General features: G+C 43.4%; 3 protein-coding genes and 1 pseudogene across 5 annotated transcripts in view; 1 reads left to right on the forward strand and 3 right to left on the reverse strand.

The window, feature by feature from the left end:
• Positions 1–379: 379 nt before the first annotated feature.
• LOC115017745 (proteasome subunit alpha type-6-like) lies at positions 380–4,673 on the reverse strand (annotated as a pseudogene).
• Positions 4,439–11,559, forward strand: LOC115017929 (inositol-tetrakisphosphate 1-kinase-like). Of its 2 annotated transcripts, XR_003833291.1 has the most exons (12): positions 4,439–4,461; positions 4,637–5,028; positions 5,646–5,670; positions 7,390–7,512; positions 7,621–7,738; positions 7,894–7,989; positions 8,306–8,346; positions 8,416–8,581; positions 9,885–9,952; positions 10,151–10,313; positions 10,395–10,539; positions 10,911–11,043. XR_003833291.1 is itself a non-coding variant. In XM_029446667.1 (11 exons), the coding sequence occupies exons 2-11, from the start codon at positions 4,886–4,888 to the stop codon at positions 11,018–11,020; spliced, it is 1,053 nt and encodes a 350-aa protein (XP_029302527.1). In that variant the 5' UTR covers positions 4,439–4,461; positions 4,637–4,885; the 3' UTR covers positions 11,021–11,559. The 2 variants fall into 2 exon arrangements, 1 of the variants encoding a protein (XP_029302527.1); XM_029446667.1 differs by lacking the exon at positions 10,395–10,539 and having other exon boundaries at positions 10,911–11,559.
• On the reverse strand, positions 11,200–17,456 carry LOC115017928 (DNA ligase 1-like). Of its 2 annotated transcripts, none has more exons than XM_029446665.1 (6): positions 17,297–17,456; positions 15,368–15,408; positions 15,203–15,272; positions 14,557–14,646; positions 13,398–14,416; positions 11,200–12,872 (listed from the first exon to the last, which is right to left on the reverse strand). In XM_029446665.1, the coding sequence occupies exons 1-6, from the start codon at positions 17,340–17,342 to the stop codon at positions 12,804–12,806; spliced, it is 1,335 nt and encodes a 444-aa protein (XP_029302525.1). In that variant the 5' UTR covers positions 17,343–17,456; the 3' UTR covers positions 11,200–12,803. The 2 variants fall into 2 exon arrangements, with proteins under 2 accessions (XP_029302525.1, XP_029302526.1); XM_029446666.1 differs by having other exon boundaries at positions 14,557–14,622; positions 17,297–17,454.
• A 645-nt stretch (positions 17,457–18,101) lies between these two features.
• Positions 18,102–23,408, reverse strand: part of LOC115017746 (serine--tRNA ligase, mitochondrial-like) — a 7,097-nt gene continuing 1,790 nt past the window's right edge. The window contains exons 2-13 of the mRNA XM_029446430.1: positions 22,550–22,624; positions 22,395–22,458; positions 21,833–21,938; positions 21,700–21,747; positions 21,405–21,513; positions 20,606–20,651; positions 20,436–20,523; positions 19,880–19,992; positions 19,612–19,705; positions 18,965–19,057; positions 18,809–18,874; positions 18,102–18,411 (exon numbers count right to left, since the gene is read on the reverse strand). Coding sequence (XP_029302290.1) covers positions 18,271–18,411; positions 18,809–18,874; positions 18,965–19,057; positions 19,612–19,705; positions 19,880–19,992; positions 20,436–20,523; positions 20,606–20,651; positions 21,405–21,513; positions 21,700–21,747; positions 21,833–21,938; positions 22,395–22,458; positions 22,550–22,624 — 1,043 coding nt within the window. The 3' untranslated portion in view covers positions 18,102–18,270. The remainder of the gene's footprint in view (positions 18,412–18,808; positions 18,875–18,964; positions 19,058–19,611; positions 19,706–19,879; positions 19,993–20,435; positions 20,524–20,605; positions 20,652–21,404; positions 21,514–21,699; positions 21,748–21,832; positions 21,939–22,394; positions 22,459–22,549; positions 22,625–23,408) is intronic.

The following is a 23,408-nucleotide window of genomic DNA, read 5'->3' on the forward strand; positions in this document are numbered from 1 at the left end:
ATGATGATCATAATATTATATATATATATATATATTATATATATATATATATATATATAATATTCTTTACACGTCCAAACAAAACCAGAGAAAGTCAAAATAAAGAGTCATGTTTGAGGAATGTGTTGCTTGTGCCAGAAGTTACACATTATTATTATTACGAGTTGTTTGTGTGAATTGTTTTTAAAGCCGACTAGAAATACCTGGTAAAACACTAGAAATTAACTTATTTTAGTGTTAATACTCTTCTTCAGGTGTGCATGAATATCCTACACACACCACACACACACACACAGGTGTGTACTTTTGCCTGCAGACTAATGACTACAAATGAAATACTACGATGATGAATCGCAGGTTTGAACTTTGCGAGGGCGTCTTAATCCCGTTCTGCGATGGCAACCAGGTGGGCGTCTATCTCTGCCTCCGACAGCATCCTACAGGAGGGGGGAGGGGGGGAGGGGGGAGGTGAGGAGGAAGAACAACCTTCGTTAAAGGGATAAACAACAAGAAGTGAGTTATCAAGTTGTTGTAATCACAGCCTCTGTACAGGCGCCTCCCCGGATGTCTCCCGGCTTTATACGCTTAGTCCGTACATGGATCATACTTTGAGATCCTCGGAGCACGACTGAGGCTGTGGAACGATGTGCACGGCGGAGATCTCCTTTAAGATCCCTTCTCTAAACACATGCGGTTGATGGAGAGCTTTTCCTCATCTTACTTTTAATTTCCTTCTGTTGTGCATCATGTGTATTATGCATGATGAACTGCATCAGCCCGCTCTCATCCCTTTAAAATATCTAATGAGAATAAATATTTATGGATTGTGCGTTTTATTTCGCTGCCTTCGTGAAGCACTTATATTTACAGGTCTGACTGACGTTACCTGAACTGGGGTTTATCCTCGGTGACCACGCCGATCTCCAGGTCGTCGGGCTTGAAGTCCAAAGACAGGGACGGAGGACAGACAGGATATAGCCAGCTGGAAATACAGAGAGTTAGATGAGTGTGCTGATTGGCTCCAACACACGGACGCCTCTGATTTACATCAAAGCTTCACCTGAACGGTCCTGTCGTGGGTCAGTTCAGGCTTCTTCTTCAGTTTCTTCTCCAGGTAGCTGTTGGCCTCTATGTGTTTGGCCCCGACTGCTGTGGCTCTGAAGCCGCAGTAGTAGCCTGCGGGGTCACACTTATACAGCACAGGACCCTGCTTGGGGTCCATGGCCACCATGGTCATACCTGTGGAGGGAGGAGGGTGGAAGGTGAGTGGAATACGCAAACTAAATAAATAAAACTACGAGCCGTGGGATGAGAGATTTAAAGGGAGAATGTGCCAGCGTTTATGTGGACGTCCAATCATTTCTCAGTGTGGGAGAAAGCTGCGTTCTCCTGCTCGCGGAGCCGTGCCTGCAGTGCCTACATGTACCAGAATGCATTGCGTGTGCTTCTGATTTATCTCAAATCTCCCTCAAATAAATATGGCTTAATATCCAAGTCAGCCATGACACTATGCGAAATGTATCCTCATCCATAACATCAAATGCACTTATATTTGGGAGGCCATTTGTTTGTTGGAAACAAAGCCAGTGGAGAGAACCAGGAAGTAGTTTGTAGTTCTTCCTTGCATCCAAACTACGTCACTGCATGACGTCACTGGGCGGAGGCAGGAAGACTTTTAGAGCTGCAACATTCGTCTATAGAGTTATCTTTCCTGCAAAATAGTTTTCAGCCTCTCAAATATGGAGAGTTCCTGCTTTTCTCTGTTTTACAATCATATAAGTGAATATATTTGTGTTTTGGACTGACAAAACAACACATTTAAAGAACATTTATCTATTTCCTGACATTTATAGATCAATTAATGAATCTATTAATACAGAACGTTACACATCGGAGAGCAGGCAGCAGGGGAAGGACCCAAACACAGATGAAAGAGGACGCAGTGATTTAATTGAAATGGCATAAAGGCTTTGAATCTGAAAGACAAGGCAGGAAACAGCAGGAGAGTTGAGAGGCAAACAGGAAACAGAAGAGAACAACAAAGGAACAGAGCAGGTGGAGACCCGTACAGGTAACTAATGGGGACGTGGAACAGGTGAGCAGAGGTCTGGTGAGTGCAGGGCTAACGAGAGGAACTGAACGACGAGGCAGCAATATACTCACAGCAGCCAAGAGGCCTCATCTCAGCGTTTGCGTGTACACCTGGGAGATTTCGGCCAACCTGCGACACAACACGTCCGCCGTGATGTCGTAACCAAACTTATACTCGTTCCATTCTCCTGCTTCCACTCGTGCCCGGTGAACCTGGGAGTGACTGTCCGCTGCACAAGAAGGAAGAGGAGGGACAGAGTCACTTTTTAAATATTAAATGTATATGATCTTCCAGATATACCGGTATAATCACAGTACACTAAGACTAATAAACAGTTTTACACTGAGGGTTGTTAAAGCTGACAGTTATCATACATTTTATTATCTGCGGTATTGAAAAGAACGGACAGAAGTGTGTGAGTGTGTGAGTTAAAGGTGCAGACAGGAGAACCGCAGTAATAATCATTGTTAATAATCAAAGGACATTATTTTAAAAAGCTCAAAAAGCTCAAGTTTTGTTACATTTGGTAGTTAATAAGGTTTATAATTCTGTTTATTGTCACAATTCTGTTCTCAATCCTCTGATAATATTGACAATAATAATTATTATTATAATAATAATGATAATAATAATAACAATAATAATAAAATCATAATAAATAATAATAATATAATTAAAACAAATTATAATAACAATTAAAATACTTATAATAATACAAATGATTATAATAAAAGAATAATAATAAAAATAATATAATAATAAATATTATATTTTAATATTTATTATTATTATTCTTTTATTATAATTCATTTGTAATTATTATTATTTAAAAATAATAATAATGATGATAATAATAATAATTTTAAAATAATTATAATAACACTTAAAATACTTATAATAATACAAATTATTATAGTAAAATAATAATAATAATAATATAAATAATAATAATAGTGTAATACGGTGATATTTTCTGTGACGATTATTGTATTTACAGTGGTAAATCTTATACCATTACAACCCTGATTACACTATCAGCTACCAGCTGTCTATTATCCATTAAAATAAAGCTTTCTCATGTAAGATATAAAACAAAAGTCATCTTAATCCCGGTCTCATTTGTTCATGGTGATTAGATATTTATATCCCAGGTACTGGAACACTGATACACACCTCCTTGCCCCGTCATCACACAGCCGATGCGAGGGGTCAGCTTGAAATATGTTGGTCACAGTGGACGGGTCCAGCAGCTTGTCCTGCAGGACGCGAAAACAGACAACAAAATGATATTGTGCCGACACACCTCGATGCATCACTGTGCATGTGGAAACATGAACGCTGCATTTACAACGAACACACTATGATCAGATATTACTGACTCATCATCTGATGAGACATTAAAATGAACAGACAATGAACAAAATACATCTTTTATTCTCTTTAGTTCTTTAGTCTCTTTGTAATGTGAGAACTGGATCTTTGATGGCGCAGTATCTTGTTCCTTATTTCTCTCAAGTCAGCAAAATGCTGGAGTCACAACTCTTGCGAGGCTTCCTGTTTCGCTTGGACTCAGATCCTCATCATCCAGTGTGTGTGTGTGTGTGTGTGTGTGTGTGTGTGTGTGTGTGTGGTGTGTGTGTGTGTGTGTATTATCTTACAGGTATTTTCTTTAGTGTGACCACCACAGCGCTGTCTGTCCCCCGGACCCCCACAGACGTCATCCCGCTCTGGCAGACTGCTTTGAAGGCGTACTCTGCAGGACATGTGACACACAGACAGAACAAATACACATTTAATAGAAGTTGTTTTAATGTATTTAATAACCTGTTTAACCTTGCACAGCAATATCTGGGTTACCAGTAATACCACAGTGTAGAAAATACTGCGTGAAAAATGTAACTTAAGTAAAGAAACATCAATATGTACTTAAAGTAACGTAAATGTAAAAGTACTGGTTGCAGCTGGTAGAACTGGAGCTATACTTAGCAGATATATTGCTGTTGCTAAACCTATGATAATCTCATATGCACTATATACAACCAGTAATTTAAGTTTATTATGTGAGATGTAGTGGAGTAGAAGTATAAAGTAGCATAACAGTAGGCTTAACTACATCCCACCACTGAGAGTAATGAACTTAACATACTATACATGTATAACATATACCTACATGTAACATTTGTGTGCACGTTATGACTCTAACAGACGCAACACGTTCCCCACTAAGTCGGTAACAGTAGCGCACTTCTCGTGTGCAGTAACAGGTATGTTCTCTTACCGACTTGGTAGAGGCGGCCCTCCGGTGAAAAGATGGTGATGTGTCGGTCGAAACCTGGGTTTGAAACCTCGCGACATGTTGGTGACCTCAGGTGAACTTCACGGCTCTTAAAGTATCTTTAAAATCTCCCTGAATAATAATAATAACTAACTAATAACTAACCGATTCTTCTACAACGGTTAATAGGAAACTGCGTGCTCGAGCTGCTACAGCGGGATCATGGAGTTACTTCTGGGGTTGTGTTTTACTTTCTCTTTCTGTTACAGCTCTGTGATGTGCAGCTGCACCACTGGCCTTATTCATTATTATTGGATGGCAGCAATAAGGAAGTCAGGTGACATTACTAGTTAGACTGGCTCTCTCTCTCTCTCTCTCTCTCTCTCTCTCTCTCTCTCTCATCTCTCTCTCTCTCTCAGTCTTTTCCCACTTATGTGGACGGAAGATATGGATCTGGAGACGCGCTTCTTGGAAGACAGAGGGACTGGTAAAGGCAGAAGTATTAAGGGGAGGGTTGAATGGAGAGGAGCGAGGCACCGACGCACACCCCTCTCTCCGTGGCGCTCACACGCAGCCTGATGTCGGGCCGCAGGGTTGGATTCTGCCTCAGCGCGAAGAAGCGCAGGAGGGTCAACCTGGACGCGTTTGCAGACTTCTGTGCGTAAGTTGACTTTAAAACATTTTTTTATTCAGAGCAGCTTGTCTCATAGTAGAGCCCCTTAAAGCCTGAAGATATTACTCATTTCTTTTATTTTGAAATGTTTTTATTTCTTCTATTCTCTTTTAAATGTCCTTGTATCAGTGGACAGTAACTAAGCAGCCTCTATTTACTCCAGTGTTGTACTTTAGTACACTTAAGAGGCAAATATTGTACTTTTTACTGCATTCAGATTCAGATTAATGATACAAAATGAAATCTAAAAAGTATATATCATTTATTATTATAGGTTGAGATACATCAATGCATGCATCAATAATTATAATCCAACAATATAATGTATATTATTCTGAAACGGGACATTGTGCAGAGTACTTTTCAGTACATACTAAAACAAAGTATTTCTAAACGGAGGTATTACTTTGATGTGAAGTAAAACAGTAAAAGTATTGATTTAGTTTGACTTTAATGTAATAACTCCCTCACTATAATACACAGTTGAGCAACTCTTTATCACCAGAGTGATAATCTCTCCATGTGACGCTTTATTGCTGCACTAATTATCCCCACGGTGTTATCCTCGCCATTAAAATATAAACATGTCAGTATTCTTCCTGCAGGGGCCATGGCGTGAAAGTTGTGGAGGTAAGTGTTTTCACCACATATCCATGACATCATATTAAAGATGTATAATGAAGGGATGAAGAAGGGCCAAGTGTGCGGTGGGATGCAGGATTTTAGCATTTTATTTTACAGGTTAAGCTGTTAAAGTATGACAGTAGTGACCGCAGTTTGGGAACACTGTACACACACACACACACACACACACACACACACACACACACACACACACACACACACACACACACACACACGTCATGTACAGAGGGCCACAGCTTTAGTGATCCATGTCACAGCCACCTGCAGCTCCTTCTTACACTCTGCAAGTAGCAAATCTGTGAACAATGGCTGCCTGAATATCTGCACAGGAGCACAAGAGAGACTTTTACTCACAATACAGATTTCACCTTTCCCCACATTGTAGGCAAACACAACTAATGATGTAAGTAGCCTCAATCAGACTTTATACTGCAGCAGTGGTGCATTTCAGGAGAATTACAATCCTGTAAATCAGAAACAACCATAACAAAAATCCATTTTCTCCATGTTTTTAGGAATCGAATGTTCCTCGGATCAGGATCTGAATGATTTATGAACAAACAACTCAATAAAAGCTTTAGAATATATATATATATATATATATATATATATATATATATATATATATATATATATATATATATATATATATATATATATATATATATAAGAATGAAGCTGGAAAGTGTGCTTTATGTTAAGAGAAGAATCCTCGGTTGATTACTTACATTTAAACAATATTGTTACCAGTTTTCTGAAATGTAATGTTTAAATATGTAAACAAAGAGTTATCTAAAGCTAACTTTGTTTTGCATTAAAATGCATCTAATGAAAAATGTTTTTCGACTGAAATGAGAAACTTTTCAAGTACTTTTTGTCAGAAAATGTGCTTTAAATTGCAAGAACTTCACGCTGAAAGTCTCCTGTCATGTACTGGATGTCATGACAAACAGAAGAAACTGACGTTCAGCACAGGAGTAACTGGTCCGGCCATGTTTGCTGTTGTTCCACAGTGACAGGCGGAGCAGCGCTATTGTTAGCGTTAGTAGTTACACCGGCTTTTCAAGAACAAAAAGAATGTCCTTCAAGTCCTTCAATGGGAAATAACATTTATTACTCTGTTGTTATGCACATTCCACAAACACACGCCCGAGTACTCACACGTGCACAAACAGGACCTTCACACGTGGGAACTAATCTAAGGGTTAGCACTTGAAGTGAGTGCAGCGCCTCTCTTAGCTACGAGTTCCCTGTGAAACCACGACTTCTCGTGGCTTAGTGCTTTTATAAGACGGTTACTAAATATACAAAACAATGCAATCATTTAATTGTTCTTCCACCAACCAATGTAGTTCTTCAGGGACATTTAGCAGAACGGTTACCAGGAAGCACTCAGACGCAGAGGAAAGCATGCTTTGGGTGATTGTTCTCATGTATCTGGATATCACCAGGTTAGCGAGGATATCTCTCCAACGTCATGACTGAAACCATAGCCATCTCTTATCCACACTTCGCCCCCCCAGTAAATCAAAATAAACAATAAAACTGATGCAATGTGGTCACAGCTGTGAGTATTTTACAACGGCTACATCATAATCCAGGACCGGAACTATTTGTTTTATAATGCTAAGTATCATATGGCACCTTTATTATATTGACATACTCTCTCAAACATGATCCAAAGTGTGTTTTTTCCTCCGTCAGATCGACCTCGCTCAGCCTCTGGCGCCCCAGGGACCCTTCGATGTCATCGTTCACAAACTGTCTGACGTCATCGTGGAGGCTGAGCACGACAGCCAATCACAGCAGCTCCTCGCCAACTTCCAGGTAAGGCTTTTACAAGAACCATCTTTATGTTTATTTCCCATCGTGTTTCTGAAGCTGTGTGCTTGTTCACGATCAGCTGTGAGATTCCTTCTGTCTTTTGCATTACAGAGCTTCATGTCCGCTCATCCCAGCACAGTTCTTCTGGACCCCCTGCCCGCCATGACCCAGCTGCTGGACCGCTTTGCCTCTTATCGGATCATGAGCAAGCTGCACAAATCACTCCGAGGTGAACCGCCGCCCCCTCTTAGTCGACTAAATGCTCGTTTTGGTAAAAGTCGACTTAGATTTAGTCTTTTTTAATGACTTGCAGTTTTACAGACAGGACAGCCTTCACTGCTCGTACATATTAACGCTTTTCCCATTATTCATTATTTCCAACAGACTGGCGCGTCTGCAGTCCTCCTTACCTGGAGATCCACAGTGACCTGTCGTCCGTTCAACACGCTGTGACGACGCGGGGCCTCAGCTTTCCTCTCAGTCAGTTCACTCTCCGTCTCTCTGTCTCCTTGTTTCAGTGTCTAACTTAAACGCGAGGCTGAAGAAAACATCCAAACAAACACATTTACGTGTTGATTTGACTAACTTTGTCTTTTTGTGTGTGTAGATTTATCCTCAAGTTACTAAAACGTAGCATTAGATAATTCCCTGTTTGCATATTTGCAGTGTAGTGGATGTTCAGTGGTGTGTTAACCCCCTGAACACTCCTCTCAGGTTTTCAGATTCTCACACTTGCTTCTTCACGATGTATGACGGCGCACACAAACTCTTCCTCTTTTTCTCTGTTGACCCCCAGTTTGTAAAACCCGAGTGGCGCACGGCTCACTTTCCCACGAGGTGAGTAGCTTCAACTTGTAGCTTTCATGTTTGTTTTCTGTTTTAAACTTATATCTGTGTGTCTTGCAGATGTCTCTGATCTTCAGTGCAGGGAGTCTGGCTGATGTCCACGCTCCCTGCGTGCTCCAGAGCTTCGTCAACCACGGAGCAGTTCTGCACAAGGTGTTTGTGGTGGGAGACAGACACTTCTGCGTCGAGAGGCCTTCACTCAAGAACTTCCCGTCTGGTCCTTGTGGTCAGTCTGCACCTACAAATATATCAGATGCTTTTTCTTCATGTCCTTCCTTTCCTTTATTGTCCTTCCCTTTTCCTTTCATTTTCATTCCCTTTGCCCCCTTTAATGTCTTCTCCTTCCCTTTCCTTACCTGCCTTCTCCTTCCCTTTCCTGCCTTGTCCTTTCCTTTCCTTTCCCTGTCTTCTCCTTTCCTTTCCTTTCCTTTTCCTGTCTTCTCCTTTCCTTACCTGCCTTGTCCTTTCCTTTCCTGTCTTCTCCTTTCCTTTCCTTTCCCTTTCCTGTCTTCTCCTTTCCTTTCCTTACCTGCCTTGTCCTTTCCTTTCCTGTCTTCTCCTTTCCTTTCCTTTCCTTTTCCTGTCTTCTCCTTTCCTTTCCTTACCTGCCTTGTCCTTTCCTTTTCCTGTCTTCTCCTTTCCTTTCCTTTCCTTTTCCTGTCTTCTCCTTTCCTTACCTGCCTTGTCCTTTCCTTTCCTGTCTTCTCCTTTCCTTTCCTTACCTGCCTTGTCCTTTCCTTTCCTGTCTTCTCCTTTCCTTTCCTTTTCCTGTATTCTCCTTTCCTTTCCTGCCTTGTCCTTTCCTTTCCTTTTCCTGTTTTTTCCTTTCCTTTCCTTTCCTGCCTTGTCCTTTCCTTTCCTGTCTTCTCCTTTCCTTTCCTGTCTTCTCCTTTCCTTTCCTTTCCTTTTCCTGTTTTCTCCTTTCCTTTCCTGTCTTCTCCTTTCCTTTCCTGTCTTCTCCTTTCCTTTTCCTGTTTTCTCCTTTCCTTTCCTTACCTGCCTTGTCCTTTCCTTTCTTGTCTTCTCCTTTCCTTTCCTTTTCCTGTTTTCTCCTTTCCTTACCTGCCTTGTCCTTTCCTTTCCTGTCTTCTCCTTTCCTTTCCTTACCTGCCTTCTCCTTTCCTTTCCTGTCTTATCCTTTCCTTTCCTGCCTTGTCCTTTCCTTTCCTTTTCCTGTCTTCTCCTTTCCTTTCCTTACCTGCCTTGTCCTTTCCTTTCCTGTCTTCTCCTTTCCTTTCCTTTCCTTTCCTGTCTTCTCCTTTCCTTTTCTTTTCCTGTTTTCTCCTTTCCTTTCCTTACCTGCCTTGTCCTTTCCTTTCCTGTCTTCTCCTTTCCTTTTCCGTCTTCTCCATTCCTTTCCTCCCCTTATCTGCCTTGTCCTTTCCTTTCCTGTCGTCCTTCCCTTCACTTTCCTTCCCTTTGCGCCCATTTCTTGTCATTTCATTTAATTTCCTTTCCTGTCACATTTCCTTTCCTTCCCTATTTGTTCCCTGTATCCAATCCAATGTGTGTTTCCTCTCCGCCTCCAGACAGGAAGACCATCTTCTTCAACAGCCATCAGGTGTCCAAGCCAGAGTCGAGCTCTGATCTCACAGCAGTAAGTCTACGTTAACTTCTCCCCCACTCTCTCACTTTGACATCGTAACCCGAGCAGGTGTAGTATAAGTAGAGTGACGTCATTGAAGGTTAACATATGGCGTAATGGTTCCACATAGTCGTCTAAATTCCCCCATTTGTCTCCTGATTGAGCTGAGATCCACCCTCAAAATGTCCTTTCTTCCTCCTGATCTCTAAGCTGGACGAGCAGATGCCGGGCCTGCCCCCCCCCAGCTCTGAGGCCGTGGCCGCCCTGGTCAGAGAGCTCCGGGTTCAGCTTGGCATGGCCCTGTTCGGCGTGGATGTCATCATCAACATACACACACACACCCTCACCGTCATCGACATCAACATCTTTCCAGGTACTGCAGCTGCACACACACACGTTTTCACACACACACACACACACACACACACACACATTCACGTTTCTTTATCTACAGTATGTTGCAGAGACGTCTCTTATTATTGCCAGGAACATGAATAATCAATCACTAAAGCGTTGGCGTCTTGTGATCGGAGAGAGAGACGGAGCAGTATCCCAAAGACGCTTCCTCCTGAACCACAGCCGCCCAATGATGCCGCATGGTGCACACAATACTGTTGAAGTCAGCTGTAGCTAGCTAGTTAATAGCCGCACAGTGATTTAGCATATGTTAGCATATGTTAGCATATGTTACCCCCTGGGAGCCCTGTCACAAACTTGTCCATGTTATGCTAGCAGGGCCCCCCCTTGCAATAGCTCTAGCCCCCCACTTTGGGAACTACTGTGTTAGCATGTGTTAGCATGTGTTAGCATATGTTTTCTTTAAGTGCTTGTCCCTGCAATGCTACTGCTTGTATTCCCAACGCAGCCGGACCAGCACATTCACAGTTCATAGATATACTGCATGTGTGCGAGGGTCTGTACACACACACACACACACGGTGCTGTTCTTACACACTCTTCTCTCCACCAGGCTATGAGGGAGTGCCTCAGTTTTTCCCGGCCCTGCTCAGCCACATCGAGTCCGTGTTGGACGAACAGGCGACACAGACTACAGGAGCGGCTGCAACACCCGGCCTTTAAGTCCCTTCAGGAGCACATCACGGATTGTATATTGTTTATTGGACAAATTAAGTCATTTTCACTGTTTTGTTGGGACCAAACTCGAGACTTTAATAAGTTTAATAAGATATTTATAAGTGAAATGACTGATGTAAATCACACTACTAATTGTATGTCGTTAAGTGATTTGAAAACACATGTTTAATACACTTTCCGTTTATTGATTGACAGGTAGCATAGAAGAAGATACAGCAGGCACAGAATACAGCACTCTGATTGGCCAGTAATATTACAAATGGTGTCTTTGTTCTCGTTTTAGTTCTCCCCTGTTGTTGGAAACACACACATATCCTACATCTCTCTTGCTGGTTTGTAAGATACATGTTGTGGAAACATGTTTTGCTCTAATATAGAAAAAAGAAAACGGTACATTAATTTTCCACCTCCTCTTTGGAACAGTAAGGAGCCCGTCAGTGTTGACTGATCGTGTTATATCTCTACGTGTTTACACAAGTTCACCGCCCGGCTACTGTTCAAATACATAAATGTACTGTAAATCTTGGCTGTGTAGAAAAAGAGATTATATCTGCTATACGAGTACGCTATGATGCACTTTGATAACATATTAAAAGACATGAAATTATTCGTTATTTGGCTAATTATTGCATTCACATGTGCTGTTGTCTATATTGTGTTATTGCAGTAAGCAACCCAGTTAATCCTGCCCTGTGTGCACTTCTACCCAGTGTCCTCTTGGGGGCGCTGTAGCTTCATATTTCCTATGACCTTGGCTTACAGACCATGATATCTGATATTTACACAAAGGACATGACAGCCACGGAAACTGCGACGTAACACTACTGAGCGTGCATCAATGTTATTGTCTGTGCTGCTGTTACTGAGACAACAAAATGGCTTTAGTGACTCCATCTTCCCTCGACTCCTCCTTGGCTTGTTAAGATAAGAGTGCAAAGCTGGCTGAGAACCTGAAGTGACACTTTTAGACCTTGTAAGCTCCTCACATCCTGTAGCCAAACACACACCACGCTCAAGAAAAACTAAACATCTGACACACACACACGTCAGAACTTCTACGCTGATCTGCTTCCTGTTCGTCACAAACAGTCTGGTTTTTAACAGTGCGAGAGCCAAATGAAACACAATCCCTGTTTCTAGGAGATAACGACTGTGTAGAAATATCAGTAATACATATCCTTAACAGTCAGAACAGCTTAAACATCAGTTATTGCACAAAATATATATTTAAATACACATTTTACTTATAGTAGGGATTCTGTTTCCCCACCACACACCAGTGAGGATGATTCAGTCAGTGCTCATGACTCAGATTTCAAAGAGTATGTTGTTTACGTGGTTGGCAATCTGCAGTCAATAATAACATATGAATAAAAGTGCTAAATGCTTTGCATCCATGGCGGTTTACAACTGAAATCACCTGTCTACCTTACAAACAGCGTTTACAGGTACGGAGGCAGGGACACGAGTGGAGGCGGACGCAAATATAGTTTGGATTAGTTAGAAAAGTCTCTTTTTCATCGACACTCAGACGCGTCAACAAAACGGTGAAAGCCTTTTGCAGGCGATCTAAAAGCAGAAATGAAAAACAACAGTTCAGTTTCTACTAACGTCCATTTACAGACTCACATCTGCAGACGTTTCTCTGAGTGCTGTGGGGATTCGAAGGCTGCAAAATGTGTGAGCTGAATGTGTGACTGTGAATGCAACAAAGGGGTTGCGTGTGTGTGTGTGTGTGTGTGTGTGTGTGTGTGTGTGTATTTGTGTCTTATCCTCTGCGAAGCTCCCTCAGCTCTTTAGCGACTTTGCGCAACTCTGCTTCAATCTCCAGCAGCTCCTGCGGTCACAAGAAAATGAGAATATATGACACAGCAGTACAAAATAATGCTTTAGATTACAGCCTTACAAACATGTTTTACAACTAAACTTATCGGGTATCTTCTGGTAGTTATAGAGGGAGGGACATAGAAACTAATTACACTGCAAGTACTTTTTAAAATACCTGTAAATACTGAATAATAACAACTTGTGTTTAAAAGCTTTGGAGAGCTTCACAGCGGTAACTAGAAGGGCACCAGGAGAGCGCAGACCTCCGTCAGCTGTTTCTATAACTGATGAATAATGCATCTGTCCGCCCCGTGGTTCAGATGCACTGCAGAACCAGACACATGACCTCCATGGTGGACGTACATACCAGGGAGAGCCTGTAGAGTGTTGCATTGTGGGTATGAGGATGCTAGCTACATGTCACAGCACACACACGCAATATTTATTTTGTATTTATCTTAAGTTCTAATTATTTTAACTAATAAACTATCTAAAGTTTTATTTTTAGATTAATGGACTTTTTAAGTGCACCTACCTCTCCTTCATCTTCCTCGACATCACCATCCTCATCGTCTTCCTCCTCCTGCCCCTCGTCATCCTCTCGGACATATTCATCCTCATCTCCCTCGTCCTCATCCTCCTCCTCCTCTTCTTCACCCTTGTACCTCTCCCGCTCAAACTGCTTCGTGGCTTCGTCGCTGGCTTTCTCCATCACTCTCTTCTGCTGCGGCTCCTTCAGCTCCGCCGCCTCCTCCTTCTTCTTCACTTCATTCTCTGTTTTCTCCCCAGGCTCCTTATCGTCTTCGCCCTCCTTCTTCTCGCTCTTCTCCTCTGCCGCCCTCTCGTCCACTCCGTCCCCTTTCTTCCCGCCCAGCGTCTCCTGCTCATCCTCCTCCTGCACCCGCTTCATCTTCCTGACGAGCTCGTCCAGCTCCTCCTGCTTCTCCTTCCTCTCCTTCTCCTGCTCCATCTTGCTCTTGCTCTCCTTCTCTCTGAGCAGCTCCTTCAGCTCCTTCTCCACCTTCTCCCTCTCCACCATCAGCTCCACCTCGTTCTTCCTCCTATCCTCGATCCTCCGCTTCTCCAAGTCCTCCGCTGTTTCTTCCCCCTTCTCTTTCTCCTCTTTCTCCTCCTTCTCCTCCTTCTCCTCCGCCTCTTCCTCCTGCTCTGCTCCAGAGCCTTTCTGGATCTCCCTCTCCTTCACCGCCTCGTAGCGTTTCTTCTTCAGCTCCTTCAGCAGTTCTTTGAGCTCTTCGTCGTTCCTCTCGTCCTTCCCTTTCTTGGTGATCTCTTCAGCGAGCAGCTCCTCAAGCTCCTTGGCTCGCTCCTCTTCCGTGTCCCTCCCTCTGTGTTCGATCCGTGGCTCCTCCATCATCTTCTCCTTGGTGTCGTCTTCCTCTTTAAAGTCGTCTTTCTTTGCCTCCGTCTCTTTTGGAAGGTCGGTCACGTCTCTCTCCTCCTTCGTCTCCTCATCCCCCTGCTCGAAGTCGCTCTCATCGTCAGCCAGGTTGTACTCATAGCGCTCCTTCCCGTGGTCTCGCTCCGTGTCTCTCTCTGCAACAGTCAGACTACAGTCAGTGCCGTGTTGTGTTAAAATGCACGAGCATGTGTGTGATTGAAGACATCACTTCTGGTCGTTGCAGAGAATAGTGCGTTAAAACACCACAAGTGTGTCAATGTGAATTTGTGCGTACCATCATCAGCGAGTCTCTGCAGCTCCCCGAGCAGACCCTGATGCCTTTGCACTTCATCAAGTTCCTCTGCAGGAATAATCCCACACAACACTTCAACAATACAACAGTGTCAACTAAACACCCATCACAAACTGGGATTATCTCCTACTTTCATGTAATCTTGAATTGAAAGCAAATCAATAAAACATGAACTTTTATTGTCATGTTTGATTCGTCTGTTGTCGATCAGTATTTCCAAGATGTCGCCTTCAAATGTCTACAACTCAAAGATGTTCAGTTTACTGCCACAGAGGAGCAAAGAAACCAGAAGATGTTTACATTTAACTTTTCTTAAACCGATAAATCCATTATCAAAATAGTTGCCGATTAATTTAAAAGTTGACAACTAATCAAACAATCTTTGCAGCTTGAATTTAGTTTATAAAATGTCAAATAAATGTCCATCACAAGTCGTCTCCGAAGGTCTTGTTTTGTCCTACATTGTGTCCAAAACCCCCAAAAGTTCCAATGATATAAAAAAGACAAATGCAAATGTTTGTTTAAAACAATATTGATTTCCTGTCGGTGGACTGACGGAATAATTACTTCAGCTCTAAACTTTACATTCTGTTATTCAATTATTGATGAAGAAATAATGAGCCGTCACCTGCTAGCTGGGGGCCACACGCGTGCTGCGAGCCGTCGTCGTTCAGCGTCTCCTGAATAATACATTCAACCTGGAGAAACAACACAAACACACAATCAGGTCGACTAATTAAAAAAAGAAACGATGAACGTGAAGCTGGGGAAATAAAAAGGACTTGTTTCTGACCTTTGCATCATTCAGGGGGGAGGACACCGGCCGGCTTCCCACTGAGGCACAAAACATAAATACAGGGAGAAGATGGAGTCACACAAATCAATATATTTAACATTTCTGCAACAACATGAACTCGTTTCATCACTTAGGCTTGTCCTGCACACACGGGCGTGGGTGGAGCTGTTCCCTCATTAAGGTAAGCACAGTTACCGTGGTGAAGCGACACAGCAAAGAAGCTTAACGCCCTCCCCCTCACTCTATCTGCAGGTTGCTCCCAAAGGCTTTAGCTCGCAGGTAGTTTCCCATCGGGGCTAAATCAGTCACCAATCCCCGCCTGTCAGTGGATCATCAAAAGGCACTCTAAGCTGTGCACACACTGCGTATTCTCACGGAGATGCATTGAATCTGTCGCTGTGGATCACGATCCAGGTTCAGCTCGCAGCTCAGGACTCATGAGGCACAACATGTGATGCTGCTCAACGTCTGCACCGTCAGTCACGATCTAAAGAGGGTTGTTGTCAAATTGACACCATCAAACCACATGAAATCAATCTGAATGTAATCTCCCTTCACTGACCTCCATGTGTATCAGATGTACGTGTGATTTGAACTCTGTGGTCTGTGTCAGTACACAAGCAGATCAGCACAGATGAGGATCAATAGGACTAATCAACACCTCGGCCACTGATGAACCCTCTACAGCACGTGAGCTGTTTAACCCTCTGCATGTCCATGTGATGGTGTGTGATGGTGTGTGTGTGTGTGTGTGTGTGTGTGTGTGTGTGTGTGTGTGTGTGTAATCTGGGACACCTTGGCCTCATAATTAAAGCTGTGACTGGCTCTGGCCTTATTGACTTGTCCTGCTGCTGCCCAACCATGTTAATGTTAGAAAATCAGAAAGCATCTTCAGAAACACCATGTTGCTTTGACTCACCTGAGTCCGGACTCACCTGAGTCAGGACTCACCTGAGTCAGGGTTACCTATAGGGGCTGAGAGATGCTCAGTAATGACTTTAGAATTAGATTACTCCTCATGTTGGCATTTAATGGACATCTGCAGTTTGTTTAGTGGTACAGTCAGATTGTTATATTACCAATTACAGTCTTCACGCACATTGGCAACTAAATAGATCTTAAACCTATAAACAGTTTATAATCGGCTCTATTATTAATATTTATAATATTTCACATTTTATTAAACTAGTGCATTTTGCTTTCACGCTGCTACCTGTTTTTAAAAATGTGTTTTATATTTAATTACACCGAAAGAAGAATGATAAAATGTAATAAATGGATGCAGGTTATGCACAGACTGGTATTTTCCCTGTGTTCCCACGCATGTCTGTGTGAGGCAGACTTCCCTCTGATTCTAACACTTTAGTGGCCCACACATATTTTATAATCATCCTAATTAACACATTTCAGCTGCAGCTGGGCGCGTGTCCCTCACCTGTGCGGAGCTGTAATTCGCATTTATGTTGTTCAATGACAGTTTGGGGTCCAGCAAACACTAAAAATATGTTTGTGTTTAAAATGTCCACCACAGCCAGTAACAGCACCGTCTGTGCAGACACACACACACACACACACACACACACACAGAGGTAGGCGCATAACAAATTATGTAACAACGCTTGTGTTTAGCCTATTAGTCTAAACCCCTGAGGCTTTCGCCATTAGGTTATCATAGTCCTTGTGTTTGCTTCGTAAAGTATTATAACATTCAGTTTGCTCTGTTTAAAGCATAACATACAGGCTACATGCGGCCAAAGCAATAGCGCAGGAGTGTGTGAAGGATGAGGCTCGTCTCCGGTGCAGCCTGCTGAGCGCTACTCTCATATTGTACCGTCATTTCATACCGAGCACACACACACACACACACACACACACACACACACACACACACACTGTGGCTGTTTAATGAATGTGATGCACGCTTACCTCCGACGGCAGCCCAAAGAAAAACTGCGGTTATCAGAATTCCCATAGGATCCGCGAAGTGAGGTTCGTGCAGGAGATAACCTTGAAATAACGGGCTGGATCTTCTTCACACACCCGCCGAGCGAGGTGGAGCCGAGCCGTGGAGCTGTGTGTGTGTGTGTGTGTGTGTGTGTCAGGTGACTTGAGTCCAGATCAAACCCTGTCAATGTGCCAGAGATGTCAGTTGGTCGTCCTGTACTTACAGTGTGTTAACACACCGTCCACTGTGTGTGTCTGAATACATCAGTGCTTCAACATTAAGTGTAATTCGACTAAACGTGTGTACAGTGAGCATATTATCATTTGAGATGCATGGCTCATGCAAACAGCCCCCCCTCCCCTGGCTGCTGGTTAATTACATTAGCAGTGATCAATGATCGATCCCTTATCAGAGCTGGTAATGTAACACACACCACCTCTGGGAGCTTTTATTCTGCAGAGCCCCTCAAGGTCACAATGTCATCCTGTGTGTCTGATAATGTATTTAAACTGTGAAAGACATGGCGACCGTGTATTGGCAAGCCTAATACAATACTATCATTCTACAGGAGTTCTGATTCAATATGTTGCAATGATTCTGATGCCGTAAGCAGGAGGTGTATTGCAAACTTTTTACTTTTGTGCTCTTACGCTACTTCCTGTAGCTGCAGTTGAAGATTAAAACAGGTCAGGGGTTTAAACACAAACTCAAAATGATGAACTATTAAATAAAATAAGTGAACTGATGGTGTCGCCACATGTTCTGACACGCCTCCAACACGAGACAGAAAGTAAACTCTTATCTTTATTGACAAGACAAATATATTTACATTAACGAAGAGCATTAACAACATCCGCTGTGTGAAACATCCTTATGCATATCAAACATCTGCGTTCTGACTGGATGTTGCGTGTGAAGCGTCCCCCCCCCCTCCCCTCAGGAGCTTTTGTTTGCGTCATCGGGTCTTGGGAGCAGGTCTGGGTGGTCGACTGTGCTGGTTGGGTCCGATGTATTTCAGTGGAGTATACTTCGGCGTCTCGATCTCTTCTAGGCCCAAATACGGCTGCAGGGCTCGGGGGACACGCACTGTTCCTTCCTGGGGAGATGGAGAGAAAGGGGGGGGGGTTATTCACTGGGTTTCCAACAATTGGGTGGAAAATTCGTTAGTTAAAGCCCATTGCTATGGAGGATGTAAAGTGAATTACATCACACACAGTAATGAATTTAAATGTGTGCATTTACAGTGTCACATAATTAAATAAAAAACATTTGTTAAATGATAATTATTTCGCTTTTTGTCTAAAATAACTGAACACAAAGTGCAGAAGTGTTTCGTCTCATACACTTCATGTGTATCGAGTGAACTAAGCTCATGACAGAACATAGAAGGTGGACAAGGTAACCTTTTGTTTGCACGCGTTTTGTTTTATGCCTGTTATGGTTCATTTTGGGAGCCCTCGTGTGTGACGTGTGCTCTTCTGTCGGGGTCTTACTTTAGTCTGGTGAGTCTCCAGGATAGCGATGATGGTTCGGGGGATTGCACACGCTGTAGCGTTCACCTAGAGAAAAACACAAAAAGATGGTGAGACGGTGAGACGGTATACTGCTGCAAGCTAAACGCACAGGAATATACAGCAGTGCAGCCTCACTGTGTGGGCGTACTGCAGGCTGCCGTCCTCCCGCTCATACACCATGTTGAGGCGTCTGCTCTGGTAGTCTGTGCAGTTGGACCCACTGGAAATCTGACAGAGAAGAACTGAAATCAGAATCAGCAGGAAAATACAGATGACTGTCTCTGTGGAGCTCAAAGGATATAGAAACAACACGCAGTTTAACTCCTTCTTCCCCCATTAGACTTTCATAACACATAACCATCTTATTTTTGAATAAACAGTTATTGTCTCTCTTTCATACATTTAAAAACATGCCCGCACGATGTTTCTCTCAACTGCTTGTGCAGCATTTTGTAGCCAAAGAGTCCAAATGTTCAACATTTACCCCCTTACGTCTACATTTAACTCTTTACACCGTCGAGGGCGTGCATGCTGCAGATTCTGCTCAACATCGTTAAAGCAGGAGATAAATAAATATATACTTCAACCAAGAACATTGAGGTTGTTAAAGATAAGATGTACAGAGAAATGTAAGGAACCATTTCTGTGTTTTTCTTTAAGTGACTTTAATTCAGAGGTTTACAGGATGAGAGAGACGGGACTGATGACTGTGTGTCCATTCACACCTGCAGCATACATTGTGACACGAGTCATCAGCAGGTGTCGATATAAGATGGACTGACCTCTCCAAAGCTGTCCCTCCCAGGCATCCACGCCTCGATGTCATACTTCCTGTGTGCTGGAGGACCCAGTTCCTGCGTCGGCATGTCCAGCACTCTGAGAAGAAGCACGCAAATACAACTTGGAGCTAAAAATAGAGCCAGAACTCACATGTTCTAAATGTCATGTAAAATGTAATGGATGAAAGAACGGGGCCAGGAGGTAGGTAGGTAGGTGTGTGTGTGTGTGTGTGTGGTGTGTGTGTGTGTGTGTGTGTGTGTGTGTGTTAACCTGTAGTGTAGCTCCAGTGCAGAGAAGATCTCTTTCTGCAGAGAGATAAACTCCTCCAGCAGCTGCGAGCTCTCTTCTCCGGTCTCGTCTGCTGTCACTCCAAACATCTCTACCTGCACACACACACACACACACACACACACACACGCGCACACACACAGCTGTGAGCAGTTTCATGTAGGAACTATTTTCTTTCCTTTCCCCACATCAGCACGCAGAAGGAAGTTTGCATCTACTCCTGGACGAGAGGCTCGTCACAGACACTTATGGCGTCCGCCGCAGCCGAGCTGTAGCTACCTCCAGAGAGCCTCTCATCCATGAGTAGATGCACGCCTCTCTTTGCACGGTGATCCAGGAGAGAAAATAGATCCTACATGAAACTGCTCACAACAAGGTCTGTGGAGTATCTTGAGTAAGCAGGTCATGAAGTCTGGAACATCTCCGACACAACACACACACTACAGGCAAGAAGGAACGTTTATTTACACGTCAGCAGATTCCTGTCTAAAGATCTTCATGAAAGCCTTCCTGTGTCTGTACTAAATGTCGTTGCTACCTTGTTGAAGTGATGGACCCTGTAGAGCCCCCACGTCTCTCTGCCGGTGTCCGTCTCTGCTCTGTAGCAGGTGCTGCTGCACGCCGTCCTGCGGCGAGAGATGACAGATCACGTCAGCTAGAGTTACTCTGATAGAACATTATCTAGGAGTGAGGGGTGCTGCTGCTCACCGGACAGGCAGGTCCTTCCAGTTCACCGCATGATCCATGAAGAAGCCTGGAGACGAGAAACGCATCACACGACCGCTTAATGCTCGTACATGTAGAGTAGATGCTTCTGGCTGAGTCAAACGTCATCACTTGTTCTAATCACTGTTCTCGCTTCCAGGTCCAGAGGCCGGTCGCCTGTTCGTCTCAATCTTTAACTCTTTCAGTCCCAGACAGAAATGTGTTTGCTCTGGACTGACAACTCCATACGATCCAATACATAACACACATAAGGAAACTATAACCTGGTGAACTCTTCACAACCTCTGCCCCAAACTGTGTGCACATATTCAATCTTCAATAAAATCATTAACATGTATTCCACACAGACGGGTGGCTTCCTTCTTAGTGTTGTAAATAGCTCACATCATACCAGCGTTCAAAGCAGAAAGAGGATACATTCTAATTAACAAATGTATATTTGGTTATGGATCTATGGTTATAGCTGTAATGGCCCCCCATGAGGCTGCACGAGACACACAGTCGTGCCCAGACTTCATGCACGCCTGGACCAAAAGTCCTGCCACAGTATCATGTTACAGGACGTGTGTGTGTGTGTGTGCGTGTGTGTGTGTGCGTGTGTGTGTGTGTGTGTGTGTGTGTGTGTGTGTGTGTGTGTGTGTGTGTGTGTGTGTGTGTGTGTGTGTGTGTGTGTGTGTGTGTGTGTGTGTGTGTGTGTGTGTGTGTGTGTGTGTGTGTGTGTGTGTGTGTGTGTGTGTAACCTCCCTGTGATTGCAACACATTAACATTAGTGAAGTTTCACCTGCCACCCCGACCTCTCCGGTCCCAGCCAGGCTGAGGTCTGGGAAACGAGCCTGGTCCAGTGAGTACACCTGAGAGCTGTAGGACTTGGGCTGCATCCCACAACCCTCCTGGAGGTGGACAAAACACAATTATGAAAATGATATTGTATGGCTTAAAGCTTGGACTTTTGTGTTTGTCTGCAAGCAGAATATACTTTATTATAAATGTACTTTATGTGCATTAAAATCTCAAATGTGTTATTGTGACAACACCTTTGCAAAATGAGGAATGTTAGAAAGAGCTGTGCTACTCACAAACACTGCCCCCTTCAGCATGTCCGGCACAACCATGGGGATAAAGCCCTGCAGGAGTCAGAAGGAAAGCTCAACAGAACAGCAACATTCACTTTGCAGACTTCATGTGTAATAATTCCAAACACGCGTTTACCCGTCGCTGCAGTGTGTCCAGTGCAAAGTTCTGCAGTGCGGTCTGAAGTCGGGCCCCTGCTCCCCTCAGATAGTAGGACCTGTGGCCTGAGATATGAGCTAGATGTCTGCAGGAGAGGACCGAGGAACAAAGCATAATGATCCCCATGAACTCAAAAGGGACGCTGCAGATTGAGTGGGTTTGCATGAGCTTCCATTTCAGTGTTTCCCTCCCGTAGATACAGTCGGCTCGCTCCCAGTTTGCAGAAACAGGCAGAAGTACGGCTTTAAGTTAGGCGACGTACTGCTGTGGACGGGGCAGCAGCAGCAGCAAAGACCATGATCAGCTATACTTACGATAATACATGTTTAATCTTCCTGCTGTTAAGTACCTCATACAACCACTGTCCCTTTAATATGAGACAAATGATCAAACGTAATGTTATTCATACTCATCAGTCCTCACACTCGACCTGCAGACCAACACACCTCTCTTCTTCACTTTTAGTGAAACCGTTTGAACCCAAAGTTCAGAAGGTTAATAATAAACAGCAAGTGGAACATCAAGTTAGACGATCAGTCACCTCTGCCTGACGAGACCCAACTCCTCCCCCAGCTCTAAATGGCCTCTGGGCTTGAAGTCAAACTCTACAGCAGAGAGAGAGCAGGTTATTGTGTTTGTTTGAAGAAGGTTAAAGCACTTTAGATGATTATTGATACGACTCTTCTGATCAGTCACCTGGTTTCTGTCCAACCAGCTCCACCACCCGCGCCTGGCTCTCGTCTCCAACAGGCTGAAACAGGAAGAGAGGAACTTTAGGGTGTCAACCGACACTTCACAGTGAATCTCTCCCCAAATGTTCTGGATAAAATGTGTGTGTGGGTGTGGTGTGTGTGTGTGTCCTCCACCAAATCAGGGGGTGTGGTGTTGGGCAGTCTGAGCGCTCGTCCGTAGTGTTCCTGAAGCAGCTCCGTCTCTTGGGGTACAGTTGATTCAGTCTGTGCGGACGTCTCGGCCCGTCTGCAGAGCCTGGCTGTACTCTGGAACCTGTGTGATAAAACACAAGGGAATGTAACGAAGCCCAAAGGTCGTCTGATTCAACAACAAAGGTATTAAAAGAGTTTAAAGTGCCAAACTTACATTGACAAGGGCTTTCTTGTCTTTCTTGGCCTGTGAGGAAAAAACGATTTATGTCACAAATACAGTTTTATATTCTTACGACGACACAAAAATAACTTAATTTAATACGGATGTTGTTTCTAAATAATATTTATGTCTTCTGGTCTGATTCCCCGTGTAATCAAACTTAACGATTTACAGCACACAGACCAGAGAGAACCTATGTTTACATGATCCCAGCGAGGAGCCAGTTAAAAGAGATTTCTCTTTAGAAAACTTCATTTCTTACGTTATAATTTGTTATGATATCTGATACTTGTGCAGGATCAGCAAAGAAAACAAGAAAACAATTTGCCGCAGATAAAAAATAATATATAATAATATATATATATATATATATAAAAAAATATTATATATATATAGATAAAAGATAGATAATATTATATAAGAGATAGATAATAGAGAGATATAGAGAGAA

This window comes from Cottoperca gobio, chromosome 13 (genome assembly GCF_900634415.1).
Source record: "Cottoperca gobio chromosome 13, fCotGob3.1, whole genome shotgun sequence".
Lineage (NCBI taxonomy): Eukaryota > Metazoa > Chordata > Actinopteri > Perciformes > Bovichtidae > Cottoperca > Cottoperca gobio.